General features: G+C 41.0%; 1 protein-coding gene across 1 annotated transcript in view; it reads left to right on the forward strand.

The window, feature by feature from the left end:
- SMCHD1 (structural maintenance of chromosomes flexible hinge domain containing 1) overlaps positions 1–25373 on the forward strand; it is a 178814-nt gene that overhangs the window by 112648 nt on the left and 40793 nt on the right. The window contains exons 23-30 of the mRNA XM_083187559.1: positions 101–240; positions 374–508; positions 3359–3586; positions 7010–7158; positions 17630–17718; positions 19492–19610; positions 20358–20516; positions 23060–23185. Of these exons, the coding sequence (XP_083043685.1) occupies positions 101–240; positions 374–508; positions 3359–3586; positions 7010–7158; positions 17630–17718; positions 19492–19610; positions 20358–20516; positions 23060–23185 (1145 nt within the window). The remainder of the gene's footprint in view (positions 1–100; positions 241–373; positions 509–3358; positions 3587–7009; positions 7159–17629; positions 17719–19491; positions 19611–20357; positions 20517–23059; positions 23186–25373) is intronic.

Raw genomic sequence — 25373 nt, forward strand, 5'->3', positions numbered from 1 at the left:
CATTAATGTACTGTGCTGTTTTAAATAAACTTTTTTTGAATTGTTGCTTTATAAATAAGTGTGTACTGTTGCTTTAAAATCTATTACATCACATTTGTAGGACCACCAAAATCTATCAAAGTGACACCAAGTACCGATACTCTAATTATTGACAATGGATCATCTTTTCCCTTTCGGATTGAAATCTTAGATGAGGCAGGAAATGTTACATCTCAGCCAAAGCTAACTGTTTGTTGTAAGGTAGGTCTATAGCATGTCTGAGTTCTAGTACTTGCTTTCAATTGATTGTTAGACAGATTAATAATGGTTTGTTACATAATTTTATATATACTTTTGTTTTTTAAATAAATTGCTTAATATTTTCTTACCATAGTTTACAGGGGCTCCAAAGCTTCCTGTCTATAGTCTGGATTGCAGCAATACCGGAACTGGTATTTTGACAGGATGCCCTATTCGTATTCAAAACCTAAAGAAAATGCAGATTTTGAAAGCCAAAATTGAAATTCCTGTAAGTATGTTCCTTATTAAATATATTTTAGTTAAAATTGCTGTTTCAAGGCAGTTTTGCAATTAATCTTGATGTAACATAGTAATTAAGAAAAAATATGTTAGTCCTTCAAGTTCAACCTATCTGACTTGTAACTACTGACTTGAGTAAGTCATATCTATATGATTCCCGTAGTGCCCAAAAATGCATCGAGTTTTAATTTAAATTCATTAACATTAGTTGCTCTAATTACCCCCACCGGCAATGAGTTCCAGAATTTTACTGCTCTAATGGCGAAGAATTCTCTTAACTCAGTACGGACTTTCTTTTCCTTTAGCCTCAGTACATGCCCATGTGTCCTAAGTCTAGGCCTGTTAGTAAACAAATTATCTCTCAGCTCCATATGGTTCCCAAACCTGTATTGAACACACTAATCATATCACCTCTCAACCTCCGTTTCTCCAGTGAAAACATATTCAGCCTGGCTAACCTATCTTTGTATTCTAGTGATTCGAGTCCTTTTACTAGCTTAGTTGCCCTTCTCTGTACCTGTTCCAGTTAATTTATGTCCTTTTTAATGTGTGGTGCCCAGATTTGAACACCGTATTCCATGTGTGGTCTCACCAATGCCTTGTAAAGAGGCACTTGGTATAACTGGAATCCATTCTCATTTTAATGCATGCCAGTGTCCGGTTTGCTTTTGCTGCTACATTTGAGCTGTGTGCACTAATACACAATTTTTCATCTATGAATGCCCCCAAGTCCTTCTCTACAGCAGAATTCCCTATAATAACTCCATTTAGCCTATAAGTAGCTTGTTCATTTTTGTTCCCATAATGAATTACTTTACATTTACAGTATCAACATTAAACTGCATATTCCACCTTTCCGCCCACTTTGTTGTGTATCCATATCCTCTCCTGAGTTAATTTCCTTACTCAATTTTGTGTCGTCCACAAATATTGCAATTTTACTCACTATGTCACTTCCTATATCATTAATAAATATATTAAACAGGGTGGGTCCCAATATTGCACCTTGCAGGACTCCACTTTGGACCATACCAAACTTTTATATATATTATTGTATATACATACAAGGGGGTTGAAATGGCACTTGTATTCAAAACGATTAGTCTATGTTTCAACGCCTCAAGGGCATTTTCCTCAAGACAGTTTGGTACCGTACAAAAAGAAGAACCCTTAAGATGCGGGCTGCACATTTAAATACTTACCCGTCCACTTGAATTTGCCTGGTGGGCCAGGTGCAGTGAGAGTTCTGCTTCCGGATCGCGGCCGTGGCTCCCCCTGCTGAAGTCATCCCTGCTGGCCCCTTGCCTTGGCAACCTGCCTCTTCTAGGGGTGCCGTCCCCGGCCACCATGCAGGACCCTGGAAGGGAAACAGAATGGATATATATTAACTACAGTTTCTGGGGCCTCATCCCATTTTAAAAATATATAAGCTAAAAGTGAGCTTGGAGCCATGAAAGGCTGGGGAATGCAGCAAGTCACTATGGCTGCAGCCTCATGCAGGGAGTATAAGCGCTCGGACAGTGCTGCTGCCCACTGGTGAGTAAGGGCTCGGGAGACCAGCTGTGCATCCTCTTACCCCCTCACTTCTGGAGGGCAATCATTTGCTCCACTTTGACGCTCCCTCCCGCTGCAGGCTCAGCTGCATGGAGCTGCTCTGCCCGTGAGCAGCTGGAAGCTCCCACACCTGTCTGCAGTATCATGGACATAGGACTCCCCGCAGACTCCATCAGCACTGGCTCTCCCAAGCCACTGCGGGGTCTGCGGCCCATTGTTAAGTTGGGTATCCAATGTCTGGCACTGACCACATTTTAAGTGTCCACCAAGATAGGGGAGCACACGCATGCAATGTGCTGCGCTCTCTTCATCTAGCGGCTGCATCAGCAGCAGTGAACTGAAGCCAATTTAAAAGGGGCTTTTGGAGGCATTATTTGTAAATGGCATTATTTTGGGCATTGTGTGAGGGACACATTATGTATAAGCAGGAATACTGGGGCATTACGTTGTGTGGCATAATATGCACCAGACATTACGGTGTGTGGCAAGTTGTGTAATGGGCATATCGGTGTGGCATGTGTAATGGGCAGAACTGTGTGTGGCATAATGCGTAATGAGCATTATACTTTGCGGAATCCTGGCGCATTATGCCCATGTCGCTCTAGCTGGAGCAGTGTATATAAGTGGCACTGTTGTGTGGTGTAATATGAACTGGTCCTATTATGTGGCCACGCCTCTTCCCCACAAAACCATGTCCTACATTCCTATTTTCAATATTGTGTATTTTCTAGTATATGTGTATCTTGCTTTAAGTGAGTGGGCCAATTGATACTTTCCCCTGACCCACAACTGATTGTAACCCCCTCTGGATTTTCTGCTGGCTGAGGAGCACGCTAGCACCCCCCAAAATCATTTTTTCCCCCTGAAATTAGCATTAGGGGTCATGACCACACCTCCCAAGCTTAGGTCGCACCACAGCTAAATAGCTTTCTCCAGAGTAATGCTTGCCATAGGTTGCACAATTAGTGCAATTTATGTGCAGTATACAGTAGATGAGAGCAGGAGCAGTCACATGGTAACCAGTGTGCCACTATACAATGCAAGATGTACTGTAAAGAATACAATCTTTATTTCACAGCATGTATTCAGCTAAATGACAGTTTAGACAGTTTTTCAACAATTGTCATGGTTGTCTATTCTCGTTCTGCTGATTTGAACAATTATCATTCAGTGTATGGCTATTTTTAAGATCTGAAAGTTTTTTTATGTAGTATTTTGAGAAAGTAGATAAAAGTTGGAAAATTATTCAAGAATAGGTTTTGTATATTTTTTTTTTTACATGCAGGGTTGCAAAGAAATAAAATCAGTGGAAAAATCAATTAAACTTCAACCAAGCACCAATATTGCAAAACTTCAGATACTTAGTGTTGATGGTCAAAAAGCCATTCAAATTAAACATAATGATGAGATTAAGTGGATTGCTGGAGACACCATGCAAAATCTTATTTTTCAAATGTATGATGAGGGGGATAGAGAAGTCCTTATCACACCAGCACTTGCAGAAAAAATCAAGGTAAAACATGATGATTATTACTATTTTAAACCTACATTTGCATTGATCTTAATCGGGAATACTATATATGGGTTTATGAGATGATACAGGTACTGTTTAGTTTATATATTTTTTTCACTTATTCTATTTTCTGTTTTTATATTCTTGTATACAGTGGTATTAGATAATGTGACTAGATGAACATCTAAACTGCAGTAGATATGATTTACCGAGTGGATATTATTTGGGCAAAGTATTTGATATTTATTTTTTCCTTTTTTAAAACATGTTAAATAAAGTGTTGAATTCAGAACTCTTAGAAATAAGATCATAAGGGGGGAAAAAGTACTAATAATGAAATTATAAAATAATCTTTGGATGCAGCTGCTCTGTGAAAATATGGTAATGATCCAAGAGACGTCTTGTGAATAGGCATCACCTGCATGCTTCCATGATCAGCTGCTGTATCCAAAGACGCAGCATTGGATCGTGAATATCGGTAATATGAGTAACCCTCATGTCACTCAGTAGGGCCAATATTTTCATGCAGGACAAGTGTAGCCACATTGGAAGAAGCTCTCACTAACCTTGAAAATGTGGCCATCACAATCCTAATTCAAGAATGCTCATGCCCACCATCTCCTCAAGAATTTTCTCTATGAACCCCCCCCCCCCCCCCCTTCCCCTCCAGTGGATAGCTAGACTGTCAGACAGAGGGGGAACTCTGTAAGTCAACACAGGATCTGGTGTGCAGTACGAGTCCTGCGAATGGGCATAGCTGCTTGGGGCTAGTGGGGTCCCAGATCCAGGTCCTTTAGTAGGTCACAAATACATACCTCCCAACATGACCCTCTCCAGGAGGGACACATTGCTCTGTTTCTGGACTTCCCTCATAATGTATGATTGCCATCACCTGTTTCACACAGGTTAATTGATTAGAAAGGTGCTTCAACACAGGTAATGGCAATCATTAATTAATGGAGAAGTCCAGAACAGATCAATGTGTCCCTCCTGGAGAGGGTCATGTTGGGAGGTATGCAAATATGCCTATAAAGTTATTGGGTCTGTTCCACTGCCTAGCCTGAAAAGAGTTGGTATCTGTCTCCTCCCCCCCCCCCCCCCTCCACTTAGGCTCCAGGCTAGGATGGAACATATTCCGTTCACTAGTCCTTGTAGGCACAACTGAGCTACTCAGTGACCACAAGTCTCTCCCAGAATACAATGAGCAAATGGTGTCCCTCTAGAGATATTGGTGTTGGCCCCCTCAAAATGTTGCCATATAGCCCACAAAGTTCTGGCTATCTCCCTTTCCCATCTATTTAAATTAGTACTGTGGGGGTGAGTGCAGGATAAAGATCAATCTGAACATGTCTGATTCCTGGCCTAATATGCCTTCAGCATCAGAGCAGAGGAGTATTGGAGGTTTTTTTTATGCTTGGAATGGAAGATTGACAGAAAAGTTTGTTTAACCTTTTGACCTAAAGTTTGAGGTTGCACAGCAAAACGTCATGAAATTGGGCTGTAATGGATGTGTTGTATGTTATGTGACCAGAATGTGATTACTTTTTAATCCATGTTTTATAATAGACAATATATTAAGTATTGTAATAAGTTGTGTTACAAGAGTTTCCCATAAATAGTAAATGTACAGTATATGTTCTTTACCTGGGTACCCACTGCCATGTTAAGAATGGTTAGTAATGTGTTTGTCGTGTGGCTAACAAGCTTTTGTACTTCTGTGAAGGACATTACTCTGACTTCATTGTTATCAATATGTGTAAAATAATGCAGCAGTCTGTGTAAAGACATTGCATATTCAAAAATCCCACGTGTGTGATGAATGCGATTGTGTATAGTGACATTCAAAATAAGGGGTTCCGATGCCCCCACCACTGCTACCATTTATTTGGGGTTGGATAGCTACTGAGGATTTACTGACCTTACATTTAGACTTTTAGGGGGATCCCGGTGGTTCTGAAGAAAGTTCTGACATTTTTACCGTAGTGTAAAGCTTTTACCTTCATTTTCACACCTGCCCACAAAGCGTTCAAATAAAAACACCCAAATTCACAGTACTCTGACGAAGAAATGTAAGTTTAAAATTGAAATGCATAGGTTATTCACAATGGCAGTTCACACAACCTCTTGTAGAATCAAACGCGCACATCTGCAACAAAATGCAGGGTAACACATGATTAGTGCATAGATAGAGTAGCAATGCTGGCAGCAAATATTAAACAAAAATCAGTGTTGACACAGCAATATTGTAGTGCATCCACTGTGTGGCCCATTTTCTCCAGGGGAACAGAGAAAACATGCGCAGTAATGCACTTTGCATCCAGATCTGATGTCACAGCAGTGATGTGACTCCTGCATTGCCCAGCAGTTAATGAAGGGAGACCGCACGGAGCGCACTCCTTCCAACAGTTTTATTGCTCTTCGCTAGTTTTTTTCACTTTTATTCTGCAATTTAAATTCTGCTAATTTTAGCTATTTTATATAAAAGTTCACAATTTTCTTGTTTTATAAAGATGAAGAGGAAACTTTTAAGAGACCTCCCATATTAAGAGTAGCTAATCATATAGTGTGCCATTGTATCCATCACTGTGGTGTGAGAGAGTGATTTTTGCTGCGATTTTAGCAAAGCTTAGGGGTATATTTAATAGATGTCGGATACATTCTGGAATTCTTTTGACGGATTGGATCTGGCATCCATTATTCGTTGCAGTGGCCAAATCCGGAAGTCTGATTTGGCCGCTGATTGCTGCACACCCAGTCGATGTGGGAGGCCGCAGGATCGCCCGGGAGGCAGCAAGACGCGGGCCAGGTGAGATGCTCTCACCCGGCTCAGCGTCGACAGGTGATCGCAGCGGGTGGGTACGGGAGGCCAGGACAGGAGGACGGCGCCGTGTAAGCTGCTGCGGCGCCATCCTCCCTGCCTCAGTCCAATATCGGAATCCCTTCCGACCTATTAATGTCGAAAACTGCCGTCTTTCCAGCAAGACAGCAGTTTCGACATCAATTGAATATGGCATGCGGTCAATTTACCTACAATCAAAATCCTGATGGTCAAAATACCGCCAATCATTGACTGACGGTTAAAATAGTCAAAATACCAACTTGCACATACTTTACCATCCCAGTGGACATGGAGGGGGAATATAATAGTGTGCTGAGTGCATCGAGGCACTGTGCCTGAAGCATGGGGTTCATGTCGACCTATGTCAACATACAGACCCAAAAAATATGAAAAAAAGTGTCTAATTTTTGACCTGTCTATATTTTAAATGTCTGTATTTTGACCATGTCGGTATTTTGACCGTCTGTCAATTGCTGTCGGGATTTTGATTGTAGGTAAATCATACCGAACCCTTGAATATACCCCTTAGTGAGGAAACACCTGCATATAATTGAAATTTTTTTTTTTCTGTACAACTGAAATAGGTTAATTGGACACCCAGTGTCAGCAAGGAGAGATTGTTAAAAGGGCTTTTACCTGATGTCGATGTGGCGACTTCAGTTACCGACGTTCGATACTGCCAAGTGACTTTTCATGATGAAAATGTTTCTTTGGAGAGTGCATTCACAGTCAGGTATGTTTTACTGTACTTAACATTTTACTTTCAAAGAGCATACAGATGGAGCCGGGATCATCCTTGGCTGGCGCTCGCCAGATCCCTTTCACTGGCGAGCGCCGACGATAGAGACTGGGACGCGCGTGCGTCTCATGGCAGCTGGGCAGCATCTCCCTGACCGTCTCCGCTTCAGGGAGACGCTGCCCAATTCGGTGGGGGGGGGGGGGACAGGTGGCGACGGCAGGAGACAGCGGGGACCCCAGCCAAGCTCCGTTGCCACGGGGCGCGCAAGCCCCTGGCGGTAGCTGGCCGCTGGCGTTACAATCGCCATCCCCTGCAAGGATGAGCCCGGCTCCATCTGTACATTAGGACTTTTTAATGCCATGCCTGGGGTATTTTTATGCATTCATAAGCAGTCAATTGTGTGTTAAGCTGATTAATCGATAAGCTTTTCTATTTCATTATTCTATTATTTATTTATAAATAATATATATGTTGCTGATGTAACTTTGTTTTGAAATGTGAGTCTAGAAATATCTTCTGCCGCATCATATTTTATCTCTGTAAAGTTTGCTACAATGATGAATAACAATACTTCAGTCTACAGATTCTGCATTTTAATAGTAATGCTCAAACTGTATAATTTTGATTGTTATAACACCTTCAGTATTGAAACGGTCTTGATGTGGTCTCATTCCAACATTAATATCAATAATTACTTATGCAGAACCCACACTAATTATGCCTGCAAATTGTAATAAATTGTTGGACAATTTGCTCTTCACAATGAGGGCAGCTAAATATTCTTAACCCTTTATTGGTCACATTGCCTTTGTTTTTTCTCGTGGATGCATTACTCCAGTTTCACCACCAGATGGTGATGGTCGGTTTCCAAAAAGGCTGAATTTTGACAGATGTACAGCAAGATGACATTAAAAAAAATTCCTGATGTAGTTGTAGCTATTTGGCAATAATATCAATAAAAGGTTATGGTGGTTCCCCAAAACATCATTAATATAGATACAGCAGTGATAGATAGATAGATTATAATCCAGCACAATACTTTAGGTATTAGAACGAAAGAAGAGTCTTTCATCCTTCTACATTTCATCCATACGCCACCTTCAAATTGTTTGTCCTGTCTCCTCTGACTCCCAAATGTTAAGCCCCTGCATGTGAATAGTGAAATATCGTTTAATAAGATACATGTCAGTGAATATCAACAAATACTTCCACCATCTACCAGATGGGGTATCATAACGGCATGTGTGGATATAGATAAGCACACCTAGATTCTTTTACACGTGCCCAAGCACCTCCTGGGAACCAAAATCTTCAGCAGTGTCTTGGAGCAACCAGAGTTCCACAGATATTCCCAACAAACTTTGTTCCCTTTTAAGTGCAAAGTACAGTGTGTGTGTGTATATGTGTGTGTGTATGTATGTATGTATGTATGTATGTATATGTATAGTCCATAGAGCAAACGCACACGCTGACTGTTGATAGGGACCGTGCCAGGTCAAGGGAATGATATGTAAACGTCCTGTGTGTAATCCCAAACGGGTAACAGAACTGACAGCACCAGTCATTAAAGATCCAAATCAGATAAAGGAATGCAGGTTTAATAGATCCAGCTCACAACAATCCGGAGCATAAATGGACACCCAACAGGCAGATACAATGTTAATACATTACTCGTCTCCTCGACGGCCGTTTCGGTGCATGGCACCTTCATCAAGAGGGGTCATCAAGACACTGAACTCAGGACCTAAAATTTAAAGGGTATCCGATGACATACTCACCTGGCGGCACTCAGATCATCAACCTCAGGTGCAGCGGTCGCACACTCCGATCACCTCTCGCGCCGTAGCAGAATGTACACAGCGTCACCATATACCGGAAGTACAGGCGGCGGTGTGGAACCAATCCACCGCGCGCAGCATAGAGGGAAGGAGAAGTGGTTCCACTGTCCCCGGAAGTGACCGGGTCGCAAGGCGGTTGTCATGGTAACCAACCCACATTTACAATACGTGCTTAAAAGTGAACCAAATTACCATATTGAGGATAAATAAACACTACTGTGGGAAGACATAGAAACTGTGTATAAAATAAAGAAAAATTGACGAGTCAAAGAATGAAAGATTGAAAGATATATGCATGTGCACAATGCGTCCCTGTAGTTCCCTTACATCAGGGAGCAGGTGACCGATGTATGTTCACGCATAAATGCACAATCAATCAATACTGCCTGCAGGTACAATGGACAATCACAAAGGCTAGATTTTTGATAGCCTTTGTGATTGTCCATTGTACCTGCAGGCAGTATTGATTGATTGTGCATTTATGCGTGAACATACATCGGTCACCTGCTCCCTGATGTAAGGGAACTACAGGGACGCATTGTGCACATGCATATATCTTTCAATCTTTCATTCTTTGACTCGTCAATTTTTCTTTATTTTATACACAGTTTCTATGTCTTCCCACAGTAGTGTTTATTTATCCTCAATATGGTAATTTGGTTCACTTTTAAGCACGTATTGTAAATGTGGGTTGGTTACCATGACAACCGCCTTGCGACCCGGTCACTTCCGGGGACAGTGGAACCACTTCTCCTTCCCTCTATGCTGCGCGCGGTGGATTGGTTCCACACCGCCGCCTGTACTTCCGGTATATGGTGACGCTGTGTACATTCTGCTACGGCGCGAGAGGTGATCGGAGTGTGCGACCGCTGCACCTGAGGTTGATGATCTGAGTGCCGCCAGGTGAGTATGTCATCGGATACCCTTTAAATTTTAGGTCCTGAGTTCAGTGTCTTGATGACCCCTCTTGATGAAGGTGCCATGCACCGAAACGGCCGTCGAGGAGACGAGTAATGTATTAACATTGTATCTGCCTGTTGGGTGTCCATTTATGCTCCGGATTGTTGTGAGCTGGATCTATTAAACCTGCATTCCTTTATCTGATTTGGATCTTTAATGACTGGTGCTGTCAGTTCTGTTACCCGTTTGGGATTACACACAGGACGTTTACATATGTATATGTATATATATATATATATATATATATATATATATATATATATATATATATATATAATGGAAATACAATACAGGTACTAAAGATTTAAACAAGACCCTTTGAGTGCCGCTGTTTCTTCTATCTATATATATATATATATATATATATATATATATATATAGATAGATAGATAGATAGATAGATACGGGGGGGCCCCTTCCTCGTATTTTTCCCCAACTTTTCTTCGATTTCCTCACACATCTGACAGTGGTTTGACAGATGACACTAAACAATGATATACAGGTTTGATGTCGATGGCGCTGTCTGTCTTCAAACACGGGTAGTTATCAATCTGCCAACAGATGGTGGTATTTCGTGACGCACAGACACTAGACATATATAGATGATATGAGAGATTAGAATAAATGTACTTTATAACTATATATATATATATATATTTATATATATATATATATATATATATATATATATATACACACACATACAGGGGGGGATGGGCGGCACTCACATGGATTTCCTCAAAAAACACTACCACACAGGTAATGAGGTCGACGTTTCGGACGTCACTCCTTTATCAAGACAAGAACAACAAATACATCACAAGCACATACCTATATACCACATGTAAGTGAGCGACTTCCAATCCGGGCTCTCCAGGAGGTGTGCGTCGGTTCCCCTCACTCTTCCGGGTTACCCCGTACTTCCGGCATCGGCGTCATGCGTCATCCCGCACCGCCGTCTGTCCAGTGTGTATGGGGGTTGCCTGGCAACCAACCTCCGAGTCGCACCGTAACTGTGGAAGAAGAAAACATATTAATAATCACAGTGAATAAACACCAAAAAAGTGGGCCACAGTAGAGTACAGTCCAGCAAGGCAATATCACGCTGAGAAAGCAATTTACAGAAAGATATTTAAAGAGAATTGTTCATTCAGACCTTTCGGCCTCATGGTTTCCAATTTATGTATCCAATACACCTCTAACTGTAACAATTTTTTGTGACGGTCCCCACCCCTGGGGTCTAGGGGGACATGATCAATGATCACATAGCGCAGACTGGCAAGACTGTGTTTTTCAAGGGCAAAGTGTCTCGCGACAGGTTGGTCATTATCATTTTTGTTGATGGCAGCTCTTCTGGACAGGATCAGAACATGAATTTATAGATTTGATGGGTGAGATCAACAACAGAGATTGCCCCATCAAGTTTACCTTTACCTTAGTCAATCCTCGATTCATTATCTGGACGTCCTGATTTCCATTGAGAACCAACAGATTAACACATCCATCTATTCTAAGCCCACCAATCGTAATACACTGCTTTGTGCTTAAAGCCATCATCCACCAGCCTTAATCAAAGGTTTGCCCCTGTCCCAACTGATCCGGGTGAAACGCATCACCAATAATGAAGAGATGCGCTATTAGGAATGGAAGCAGCACCTCTGAAGGATCTTCTGTTAGACAAGACCCAAATGATAGAAATGGAAAAAACAAGGGGGTATCAGAGTGCGCTAGAATACAACAATAGTAGATTCAAACAATCAATATTTAATATAAAATATAAAAATTATATAAAAATGGTACAAGTACAAGTTTAAAAGCCCTTATAGTTAGGGATATCTCAGAAATACAATTTGATGAACAGATATGATTGTTGTTCAATTCAAGTAGTCTTGATCACAATTAGCCCAACGCGTTTCGTCAAAACATGACTTCATCAGGGGCGGATATAGTAATCAGCAATAACTGTAAAATTGTAATACACAATATCAGTGATACATTCATGAACAATTTCATAGAGAGACGGAGAACAAATGGAGGTGGAGAAGAAAGGACAAAAAATGGACTACCCAAAAATTTCTGGGTATAGCTACCCGTAAACACCACGTAGTGATAATAAGCAGTACATACCCATATGTGTCGTAAAAACAATAATTTGCCGCTCAGTATTCCAGAGTCAATTCTGATGTGACATCAGCAATCTACATAATTTTACAATATATATATATATATATATATATATATATATATATATATATATATATATATATATATATATATGCAAAAAACCAGAGAAGAGACGCAACCATGAGCATATAATTCAAGACAAATTTACTGCACAATAAGGCTCACGTACATTGAAAGTTTAAATGAATATGCTTGCCAGCCTAGTAGAAGCCTAATCTCGGTGGACCTCCTCGAATTGTGCCAAAGCACCGCCACTCAGCCGCAGACCCAGGGATCCTTGAACCAAGCCTCAGGACTTCGCCGCACACGATCGGGAGCACCGGGACCACAGGTGGAAGACAGGACGTCACTCCGTCAGCAAGAATAAGCCACGCCCTATATATATATATAAATTTGTTTAATTTAGGAAAACATGCCTCACTATAAACATAACATCCATTTCAATTCATTACACAGTTAACGCCTTTGGGCAGCTCCACCATTGTATTTCGCAAGGATGATCTTAATTCCCCTACTTTTTTAGTTTGAGTGGTAGATGTTTAGTAGTTTTGTGAAATTTCAGATGGTGTAGAAGAAGCCTGAATAGGACATGTGAAACCGTTACGTTTTTTTGTCTATGGAAAAACAAAAATTTTAATATATACTGTATACAGGAATTTCCTATGTGAGAGTTCTGTTTATTTGATTCAGCCTTAATATGAGTTCACAACTCTGCCCTTTATAATATACAGTATATATACAAAGGGTAATTGATAAAATTGGTAAGTACCCGTGTTAGGCAAAAAAAATTACCAATAGTTTGATTTATTTTTCAACATGGTCCCTTATTAGCTCAAAACACTTGGCCCAACCATATTCTCCCTTTTTAAAGCCCAAAAATAGGATTTGTCTAACTTTGCGAAATAGGCTTCAGTCTTGGCGATGACCTCCTTGTTCGATGCAAATCTCATTCCACGGAGCCACTTTTTCATGTTTAGTCATGGGGCCAAACCTGGAGGATATGGCAGATGTGCAAGTAAATCCACCAATTTTGATGTGGGGACGTGGGTGAAATACCACAATTGTCTTCACCAAATGGGGCCATTTTCTCTTCAATGTGTTATCGAATCTGACCAATAATTTAGCATAATACTTCCCTGTGGTCGTTCTTCCCTTTTCCAAATAGTCCATGAAGGGTATGCCTTTCGAATCCCTGAAAGCTGTGGCCACTACCTTTCCAGCCAATGGGACCATCTTCACCTTATTTGATGCATGTTTGCTTGGAGAAGACCACTGTTTTGACTGTTCCTTCATTTCTGGTGTGTAGTAATGGATCCATGTCACGTAGCGGCGCAGAAATTCCTTCGGATTGCACATCTCACTTCCAAACCGGTCCAAACACTTCTTTGAAGTTTCCATTGGATTCCGGTTGTTGTCCACAGTGAGCAAACCCCGCACCCATCTAAACGATATCTTTGTCATGCCCAAATGTTCATGTAGGATATTCTACACATGTTCAAATGAGATGCCTGCGATCTTAAGAATCTCTCTGATTTTCACTCGTCGGTCTGCCAATACAATATCATGGATTTTGTTGAGCATTTCATCCGTCACCTCAATTGGGCAACCTGGAAGCACTTCATTGTGGACGCTTGTACGACCACGCTTGAATTCATTGACCCAATATCTGATGGTTGTCATCAAAGGTGAAAGGTCCCCATAAACGACTTCCAACTTTTCTTCGATTTCCTCACACATCTGACAGTGGTTTGACAGATGACACTAAACAATGATATACAGGTTTGATGTCGATGGCGCTGTCTGTCTTCAAACACGGGTAGTTATCAATCTGCCAACAGATGGTGGTATTTCGTGACGCACAGACACTAGACATATATAGATGATATGAGAGATTAGAATAAATGTACTTTATAACTATATATATATATATATATATATATATATATATATATATATATATATATATATATAAACACACAGGGGGGGATGGGCGGCACTCACATGGATTTCCTCAAAAAACACTACCACACAGGTAATGAGGTCGACGTTTCGGACGTCACTCCTTTATCAAGACAAGAACAACAAATACATCACAAGCACATACCTATATACCACATGTAAGTGAGCGACTTCCAATCCGGGCTCTCCAGGAGGTGTGCGTCGGTTCCCCTCACTCTTCCGGGTTACCCCGTACTTCCGGCGTCATGCGTCATCCCGCACCGCCGTCTGTCCAGTGTGTATGGGGGTTGCCTGGCAACCAACCTCCGAGTCGCACCGTAACTGTGGAAGAAGAAAACATATTAATAATCACAGTGAATAAACACCAAAAAAGTGGGCCACAGTAGAGTACAGTCCAGCAAGGCAATATCACGCTGAGAAAGCAATTTACAGAAAGATATTTAAAGAGAATTGTTCATTCAGACCTTTCGGCCTCATGGTTTCCAATTTATGTATCCAATACACCTCTAACTGTAACAATTTTTTGTGACGGTCCCCACCCCTGGGGTCTAGGGGGACATGATCAATGATCACATAGCGCAGACTGGCAAGACTGTGTTTTTCAAGGGCAAAGTGTCTCGCGACAGGTTGGTCATTATCATTTTTGTTGATGGCAGCTCTTCTGGACAGGATCAGAACATGAATTTATAGATTTGATGAGTGAGATCAACAACAGAGATTGCCCCATCAAGTTTACCTTTACCTTAGTCAATCCTCGATTCATTATCTGGACGTCCTGATTTCCATTGAGAACCAACAGATTAACACATCCATCTATTCTAAGCCCACCGATCGTAATACACTGCTTTGTGCTTAAAGCCATCATCCACCAGCCTTAATCAAAGGTTTGCCCCTGTCCCAACTGATCCGGGTGAAACGCATCACCAATAATGAAGAGATGCTGCAGAAACATCTGTGTAACATGACCACCAAATTCAAACAACGCGGGTACGATGAAGCTACCCTGCAGAGGGCAAGAGCTAAAGTTGATGCCCGCACCAGGGAATCTCTCCTAGTTAGGAAGAGTCCTGACCCAGACCAATTAAAAGATCGCATTGGTTGGGTTAGGGGATTCAACGATGCTGACAAAATCCTCTCTGCTGCTTCAAGAAACCTATGGCCAGTTATCCAACAGGACAGGGATCTGGTGAAGTTAAAAAACGTCTCCATCATGTCATGTTACAAAAGAGGCCGTAATATACGCGATTGGGTGGTACGGACGGACATTGCTAAAAGAATACCTCCCCATACTCGTGTCAAAGAAGGAGGATGCTATACATGTTTGGGCTGCACGACATGCAGCGGAATGTCGAACACTAAATTCTTTTGCCACCCTCACTCTGGCATCAAATTTAAAATTAGACACCCGGTCACCTGTATGAGTACACATGTGTAGTGTACATGATTAAATGTCCCTGTGGGAAGTGCTACGTGGGCAAAACCGTGAGAACTTTTCGAGAGAGGATAGCACTCCATCGCTCTGCGATTAGAGCTGCCATCAACAAAAATGATAATGACCAACCTGTCACGAGACACTTTGCCCTTGAAAAACACAGTCTTGCCAGTCTGCGCTATGTGATCATTGATCATGTCCCCCTAGACCCCAGGGGTGGGGACCGTCACAAAAAAATTGTTACAGTTAGAGGTGTATTGGATACATAAATTGGAAACCATGAGGCCGAAAGGTCTGAATGAACAATTCTCTTTAAATATCTTTCTGTAAATTGCTTTCTCAGCGTGATATTGCCTTGCTGGACTGTACTCTACTGTGGCCCACTTTTTTGGTGTTTATTCACTGTGATTATTAATATGTTTTCTTCTTCCACAGTTACGGTGCGACTCGGAGGTTGGTTGCCAGGCAACCCCCATACACACTGGACAGACGGCGGTGCGGGATGACGCATGACGTCGATGCTGGAAGTACGGGGTAACCCGGAAGAGTGAGGGGAACCGACGCACACCTCCTGGAGAGCCCGGATTGGAAGTCGCTCACTTACATGTGGTATATAGGTATGTGCTTGTGATGTATTTGTTGTTCTTGTCTTGATAAAGGAGTGACGTCCGAAACGTCGACCTCATTACCTGTGTGGTAGTGTTTTTTGAGGAAATCCGTGTGAGTGCCGCCCATCCCCCCCTGTATCCATTCGCCTGGCAGCTGCACCCCGGTCTTGGAGATTTATTGGATTACGGAGTGCCAGTCATTATATATATATATATATATATATATATATATATATATATATATATATATATATATATATATATATATATATATATATATATATATATATATATATATATATAGTGGAATGGCCGCACTCTCACCCAAAAGGAGACAGCAATGGGGTGCCCAGCAAGGGTACATGCAACAGCATGCCCCAAGAAATAATCAAAAAGTATCCACACCCGGAGGTATGGAAGCAGAGCACTCTCCGAAATCACAGATAAGCCTTGTGATTAAAAGAAGATAAGTTTTTAATTCCAGCTGGGTCAACACAGCATAAAGAAATCAAAGGTATACAAGCCCCGACGTTTCGGTCCCAACATGGACCTTTATCAAGGAGCCTACAATATACAAAAGCTTCATACAGTGGGTACATGTTATGCTGAATAAAAGGACATGTACAAGTATGAGAACCAAAGCATAGTTACGTTTTTCAAGTGAACATCATATAGTCAGCGGCGCAGGAACAGCCTGGGTATGGACAGGGTCAGCCAGCTGATCTGACTGCCCTCCCGTCCGGCTATTTATACCAAATAAAAGGGGCTATGAGCTGGGAGGCGCCACAGACTCAGGTCTGAATAGCGCTATGGTACTTCCGGTGAAACGCTGGAACGCAGCTCTGGACGCACAGCTTCCGGGATTTCGCTGGGGCTGTGCGTAACTATGGTTACAACTTGTAACCATAGTTACGCACAGCCCATCTGAATCTGTTGGTGGTGGTTTACAACAGAAGCACACTCTATTTTTTGTTTTATATATATATATTTATATATAATGTACTTAACTGTTATCACTAGCTACTTTCTCCCAACTTGTTTTGTAACGAAGACTAGGACAAAGGTGTGTACTCAAAATTGGGGTTATGGCTTAGCAGTATGTGGGGAGCGTAGACTTGTGGGAAAGCCAAACCCATAAACCATGCTTCTGTTTTTGCCATACTGGGGGAACACATCAACTTATAAGTAAATATATTTGTAACGGGGTTATTGTAATGACATTTTAAACAAATGTCCAAAACTACCCATGCAATCCACACAAGCAAAGAAATCAAACCATAGATGTCCATAAATTAAGTTGTGTAATAATGTGAAATGACATGGAAAAAGTATTGAACACGTGAAGAAAGGCAGGTGCAATGCAACATTTAAAGTCAAGACACCAGCTGATATCTATCAATATTTATAACAAAAAAATGCTCTTTAGACAAAAAGAGACTGAATATCATTAATGAGTTTTGAATATGTTGTGTTCATTGTCTCAGACCACTTCCTGATGAGCCAGCACGTTTGAAATGCACGTTAAAAGGATCTGATGTAATCCGCATGGGTGAAGAACTAAAGGGGGAAATCGGTAAGGAACACTACCTCCTCTCCTGCACTAATAGAAAAAAGATATATATATTTTTTTACTTTTAAAAGGAGCTTTTTACTTTCGGCATAAAAATAATAAACTTGTTTGGTTTTTTTCATCTTTTTTTGTAGACCGGATTTATTTGGCATTATAAACCTTTTGGACTTGTATGTTTGTTAGTTTTGTTACTGAAAGTTGGGTCAAAGTGGGCAAAATCTGTGCAGAAATAAATCCTGAATGATTCACAGAACAAAAATTCACCAGGCCGGGTATCAAGGGACTGGCGAATAGTAGATGTAGTGCCAATACATAAAAAGGAAGTGAAACACATACAGGAAATTATAGTCCCGTAAACCTGACATCATTAGTAGGGAAATAGTGACATTCAGGAGTACTTGACTTGCAATAAGATTATCAGTCAGAACCAGCATTGAGGGATAGGTAGTGTCAAACTAATTTAATTAGCTTTTATGAGATGGTGAGTGAGAAGTTAGACCAGTGCAATGCAGTAGATGTGGTCTACTTAGATTTTCCTAATTCCTTTTGATACAGTGCCTCACATGAGGTTTATCTACAAAATATTGCAGATAGGACTGGGTAACATAATTTGTACTTGGGTAACAAATTTACTAGAACATAGGGAACAGAGTTGTGGTAAATTGAACTTTTTCATTGGGCTAAAGTTTAAGCGGTGTTCCTCAAGAATCTGTGCTAGGACACTTTTTTATATATATATTTACGACCTAGGCGATGGTCTAGTGAGCAAAGTGTCCATTTTTGCAGATGACACTAAACTATGTAAGTTAATTAAATTGGATTAGGATGTAGTCTCTTTACAGAAAGACTCAAACTGGAGGCTTGGGCTACTAAATGGAAGATGAGGTTTAATATTGATGAATATAAAGTTATGCATTTTGGGAGAAGGAACAAGCATGTTATCTATAAATTAAATGGGGAAAATATATAGGAGTAGTAAATGGAGCAGGATTTGGGGTACTCACTGAAAGAAGACTTGGTGGAACTGCCCAATGTCGAGAAGCAGCAGTGAAGGAAAATAAGGTACTGGTATGCATAAAAAGGGACATAGAGGCTAGGGAAGACAGTGTAATAATACCACTTTGTAGTAATTGGTAGGGCCTCATCTAGAATACAGTGTACAGAATAAAAATGACATGTTGGAACTTGAAATGGTTCACAGAAGAGCAACAAAATTTATTAAGGGTTTACAGTCATTGGGGGAAATTTACTAAGATGTGTATTCTACTTCACATGTGATGTTGCTATGGTCAACCAATCAGATCCTGTCTACTATCTTGTAGAGGGTGCTAAATAAATAAGTAGATTCTGATATTAATATATTATTATATTAATATAAACAAATACATAAAGTGTCAATACATGGAACTAGCTGATGATCTGTTTACCATGATGAGTTTACACAGGACATGCGGTCATCCCCTAAGGTTATAGGAGAGGAAGTTTCTCACCGAGCCTTGGAAGGGTTTCTTTGCCGTAAGGGCAGTTAAGATATGAATTACTCTGCCAGAGAAGGATGTGATGGCAAATTCAATTGATACTTTTCAAAATGGGTTAGACAATTTTTTTAATTTTACATAGACTGTAACCTCACCTGGGCAATTTCACCGCAGGATATCAGTTATAGGTTGAACTTGGACTTATGTCTTTTTTTTCTCAGCCTAACAAACTGTTGCTATGTATTTGTTTTGGCTGTGTAGTCAATTTGTTTCTGTTGTGTGTGTTTACAACTTGCAGAATTAACATTGACAGATCGTTTTGGAAATCAGATACAAACACTGTCTTCTTCATGTCTTGATTGCCTGGGTGTTTCTGGTTTTAATCTTGACAAAAGTAAAATGAAAGTATCTTTCCAGGTATTTATTTATTTATTTATTTAATCATTATGAGCTATGTATTTTCTATCATTCCAAAATCATCATAGCTTGATGCAGTATATTCTAATGGCTATTTTAGGTTGACAGTATGTTGGTTTTGTGTAACTACAGGCTAACCTGCAAAAATGGAAATAAAGTGCAATTTGTAGTTGCTGTGTGATACTACTTTTTTTTTTCCAAATTGTTTTTAATTGAGTTTTAACATTTTAATTGCAATATATATTACAATCGTAATATCAAATAGATATAGACCATTTGTAAATCAAATCGTTTACCATATAAAAATTACAGAAATATTATGAGTTTGTATAACCAGTGTACATATGTATGCAACATAAAAATGGAAGAATAAAAGAGATAGGAAAGTGAAAGAAGGAGGAAGAGTATCGCCTGTAGCCCAAAAATGCCCTGTACATGATACAGGATATCAACTAAATTGTATGGGAGGATGGGATGAAAATATTGTGGTCTCTTACCATAGAGTCATTCTAAAGCAGCTATAAATTATTTTTTTATTGAAATGTCCAAAGTGTAATTTAAAGATTCTCAAATAAAAAAAAAATTAGCAAGTTGTCTTTATGTTCTAATGGAGTCTCCATCCAATACATCTTGAATACATAAAAAAGTTTTTTTCAGAACATTTATAATGAAGGAGCGGAGGGGTGTATCCATTGCTGAAGAATAGTGATATTATTTTCTCTTTTTTTTTTTTTTTTTTTTTTGCAGGAAGACACACAATCTATAATTGTCAATGGGCTTGCTTTTTATGTAGGTCCTTTAGAAAACAAAGAGCTATGCTTTGCTTGGAGAAGTTTTTCAACCTATTTGAAAGTGAGACTTGTTGCTGGCCCTCCGGCTAAACTTGATATGATAGATTGGCCTGAGGTTCGTATAAAGGATCTGTATTACAACAAGATAATGTATAGAGAGAGTATATAACATATCTACAGTATAAACTACCAGTTTCCGTATTTGCTTTGTCTTGCACCTGACTAGATGGTTTGAGCAGATGAAACCGTTCTTTTTTTTTGAAACAAATAGTATATAGAAGATTATTTGGTACTTGTTTCCTAGCACGGCGCCCACGATTTTGATTGTATTGATCGGGTTGGAAAAATCGCGTCGATCGCATCGCATGCCAACCAAATCACATGCGATGCGATCGACGCGATTTTTACATTGGAATCAATGTCAAATGGTCCCTGAGACCCAATTTTACATTGATTTCAATGTAAAAAGCCCCAAACCCCCCCCCCCCCTGATGGTTGAAATGGCCCTCCATTGTTAACGCCACCCCACTATTGACGCCAACCCGAAGCGTGGCGAGCGGCGGCGGTACGCGTCCTCCGACCTTTTCATACCCCCACTATCCACATCGGCGTGGAGTTGATTTTATATAGTGTGGCGTGCCACTGAGCCCGAAGCGCGGCGAGCGAAAGCGCATAACTTCAGAGGTATACGCGCCCCGTCTCGGGGCACGCTGAGCTCGCCACGCTTCGGGCTTGGTGGCTCGCTGCGCTCGCCCCACCATATAAAATCAACTCCATGCCGACGTGGATAGTGGGGGTATGAAAAAGGTCGGAGGACGCGTACCGCCGCCCCTCGCGGGCTCGCTGCACTCGCCACGCTTCGGGTTGACGTCAATAGTGGGGTGGCATTAACAATGGGGGGCATTAACCATACTTTATAACCATATACAATGAGAAATTGGCCATATTGGCCCATTTCCCATTGTTCCCTATGTAAAATCGCGTTGATCGCGGGCCATTATAATTTCCCGCGATCAATGCGATTTTAACTTTAAAAATCATTTAACATTCTCTATGGGAAGATCGCGTCAGTCGCATCGGACCCGATCAACGTGATTTTCTCTTTTACCGGCAAATACACTGGTGATTGACAGAAAATCGGGTCCATCGCGTCGATCGCATGCCTTAAGTACCTTAAACTTAAGGCATGTGGTCAACCCGACGGGCGCCGTGCTAGGAAACAAGTACCGATTATTTTGATGCACTCAGTATAACGAGACTCAAACAAATACAACATACCAATTCTGTGCATACTACAACTTGTAAATAATTTTTATAAATCATATTAATAAATAATAAAATCTTGATTTGCCACAAAGATTATCTGATTGTATTGGTTCTGTTCTCTAATTGTCAGTAAGTTATTGCTGATACAGTGCTGTAGCAAGGTGCTGAAGGTTCCGGTGCCGCCCCGGGCCCACCCCCTAAACTCATGTTGTCATAATGTTTTGCAGAATGGCTGGGGACAAAAGTACAGTGAAGTGCAGCAATGTTGGAACATCCTAATCTACTTTTAGCAGGTGCCCAGACAGCAAATAATGCTCTGGGTGGCACTGCAAGAGCAATACTGTCTGCAGGTTTCCATTACAGGCACCCTACTAGCCAGACGCAAGGGTCATCAGGCAGCGACATTGCTGACCATAGATCACTGTGCTCTGTGTAGCAGCAAGAGTGTGTATACCCTGGGATGATTATCTTTCCAAAAGCATTCAGATTAGATAATTTGGGTCTGACCCACTGCACATCATTTGTCATAAGTGATGAGCTGATATTGTTCACATTTTTTAAGTGTTCACGCCTTTCCACTTACCTGGCTTACATTTCTGGACATAGTTAAAACATGAAGTTTGTGGCAAGCTTTATGACCAATCCTTTGTATTAGAATAATAAGTTGATTTGGTACTTGTGAGTTATCCGGACGCCCGATTTCAAAATCGGGTCGGATCGGGCACATCGCATCGCATCGCATGCGACCATCGGATGCGATGCGATGCGATGACCCGATTTTTCCATAGGAATCAATGTTAAAATGGACTGAGTCCATTTTAACATGGAATTCAATGGGAAAAAGGGGTCCTTTTCATACCCCTACTATCCAAGTGGGCATGGAGTTGGATATAAACCTGTGGCGAGCGTAGCGAGCCACCGAGCCCGAAGCGTGGCGAGCGTAGCGAGCCCCGCGAGGGGACACGGAATACCGTCCCCTCGCGGGGCTCGCTTCGCTCGCCACGCTTCGGGCTCGGTGGCTCGCTACGCTCGCCACAGGTTTATATCCAACTCCATGCCCACTTGGATAGTAGGGGTATGAAAAGGACCCCTTTTTCCATAGGAATCATTTTAACATTGATTCCTATGGAAAAATCGGGTCATCGCATCCGATGGTCGCATGCGATGCGATGCGATGCGATATCGCATCGTATCTGATTGTATGCCTTAACTTAAGGCATACAATCAAAAAATCGGGCGTCCAGATAACTCACAAGTACCGTTGATTTTATCAAAATTGTTTAGTCACTGAGAAAATCATAAAGTTGATCATATTGTGAGTTCAATTTTTTAAAGCATGTACCTAGCATTACAAGGAGACCTCTGGTGAACTAATATGTTTTAATAAATCAGTCTGTTACAGTGGTTTGTGGGAAAAAAAGCCAAAAGCCTCTAATTATCCAACTTTATGATGAATGGGGAAATCCAGCTCCAGAACCAAATGTGAAAGTGATGATATCAAAAGATAACCTCCTTAAGGTAACTGATATATTTGTATAAAGAAAATTAAATTTTCACATTAGCTAAAAACCTGGGGATGGTATTGCTTTACTATTCATCTCGTTGATAATTTCATTAACGTTTGCCTGCAGTATATTCTAATCTATGTGTATCGTTTATATATACACATGTGCACCCTGGTTCTGTATATTGACATTATACTAATTTTCACGTTTTTATTATATGTACAAAATAATAGCACCTTTCAGATATTTTTTTCTCTAATTTAGCTAAAATATTTGTAGACACAATGGGGCAGATGTCTTAAGCCTTAACAAGAGATAAATTCATGGGTGATAAGGAGAGATGAACGTCCAGCCAATCAGCTCCTTACTGACTTTTTTCAAACACAGCCTGTAAAATGGCAGTTAGCAGGTGATTGGCTGGACGTTTATCTCTCCTTATCACACTTGCATTTATCTCTTGTTAAGGCTTAATATATCTGCCCCAATGTGCTGTGTCCAAATTATAGCACTGTCACAATTCACGGTACTTGTGTGTTATCTGGGTGCCCGATATTGTTAATTGGATGCCAATTGACGATTGACGCGATTTTCCATAGGAATCAATGTTAAATGGTCCCTGAGACCATTAAGGTCAATGTGAAATGCCCCCCAGGCCCCCCCATTGTTTGTTTGCCCCCTCATTCTTAACGCCACCCCACCATTAACGCCAACCCGAAGCGTGGCGAGCGCAGCGGTAAGCGTCCTCCGACCTTTTCATACCCCCACTATCCACGTCGGCGTGGAGTTGATTTTATATAGTGTGGCGAGGGGACGCATAATACCAGTGAAGTAATGCGCGTCCCCTCGCGGGGTCCGCTGCGCTCGCCACGCTTCGGGCTCGGTGGCTCGCTACACTATATAAAATCAACTCCACGCCGCCGTGGATAGTGGGGGTATGAAAAGGTCAGAGGACGCGTACCTCCACCCCTCGCGGGCTCGCTGCGCTTGCCACGCTTCGGGTTGGCGTTGATAGTAGGGTGGTATTAACAATAAGGGGGCATAGAAACAATGGGGGGCCTGGGGGGCATTTCACATTGACCTTAATGTTCTCAGGGACCATTTAACATTGATTCCTATGGAAAAATCGCATGTGATTTTGTTGCATGCGATGCGATGGACGCGATTTTTCCGACCCGATGAAAATATCAGGTGCCCAGATAATACACAAGTACCCAATTCACTAATGACCATACAGGTTTAGTCCTCCCATACTTGTTATTCTAATAACTGAAATATTACAGGAGTAATATAAAGATAGGTCAATATTGTTGCATGGTATGATGGATTTATAGAGGTTTCTAAAAAATCCCCTACCAACAGTTGAAGGAACAGGGTTGTCAAGTATTGCCTGCCCAAATCATTGCAACCAGGGCTATTTTTGTGCAGGCTCTAGCAGGAACTGTGGCCCTTATTCTAGTTCACTCTTTCAGACAAAATATTTCTTAGATGGACAAAACCATTTGCACTGCAGGTGAGGCAGGTGTAAAACCCCACCCAAATCTAACTATCTCTGCACAAGTAACACCTGCCTCACCTGCAGTGCACATGGTTTTGTCCATCTAAGAAATATTTTGTCAGAATGAGTGAACTAGAATAAGGGCCACAGTTCCTGCTAGAGCCTGCACAAAAATAACCCTGATTACAACCCTATTGCATGTTATAAAGAGATGTACACCACACTGTAGCTGTTGCAGGTCACTACTGCATATACCAGGTCTTGCAAATGTGTATAAATTGACCAGTATATGCAGCCAAAAACGATTAGACCTTCCTACCAACATCATGGAGTGGAGTAACAATTAAAGGATGTGTTATAATACTGTATATCATTCATATTGGTAATATGCTGCCATTGTTAAGTTTAGTAGTTCGTTGCCTGGCTGTGTGATAGTGGCCATTGGTTTTGCTTGAATAGTATTCACTACTTCCTCAGTAAAATAAAAAACAAACAAAAAAACAACCTGTAGTTATCTACACTACAGGGAATCACAGACTGCAGGTATCCAACTTTATTAAAGACCTCCAGTTAATAAGCTATATTGGTGTCACTGCACATAATTGTTGAATTCATTATTGTGTGAGGTCAGTAGTTCATATTAATGTTTATAGATTATATTACAATTTGTATAGACACTTTGTTGCTCCTGTGAGCCTTTTTGATA

Source organism: Crinia signifera, chromosome 5 (genome assembly GCF_055691185.1).
Source record: "Crinia signifera chromosome 5, ASM5569118v1, whole genome shotgun sequence".
NCBI classification, from domain to species: domain Eukaryota; kingdom Metazoa; phylum Chordata; class Amphibia; order Anura; family Myobatrachidae; genus Crinia; species Crinia signifera.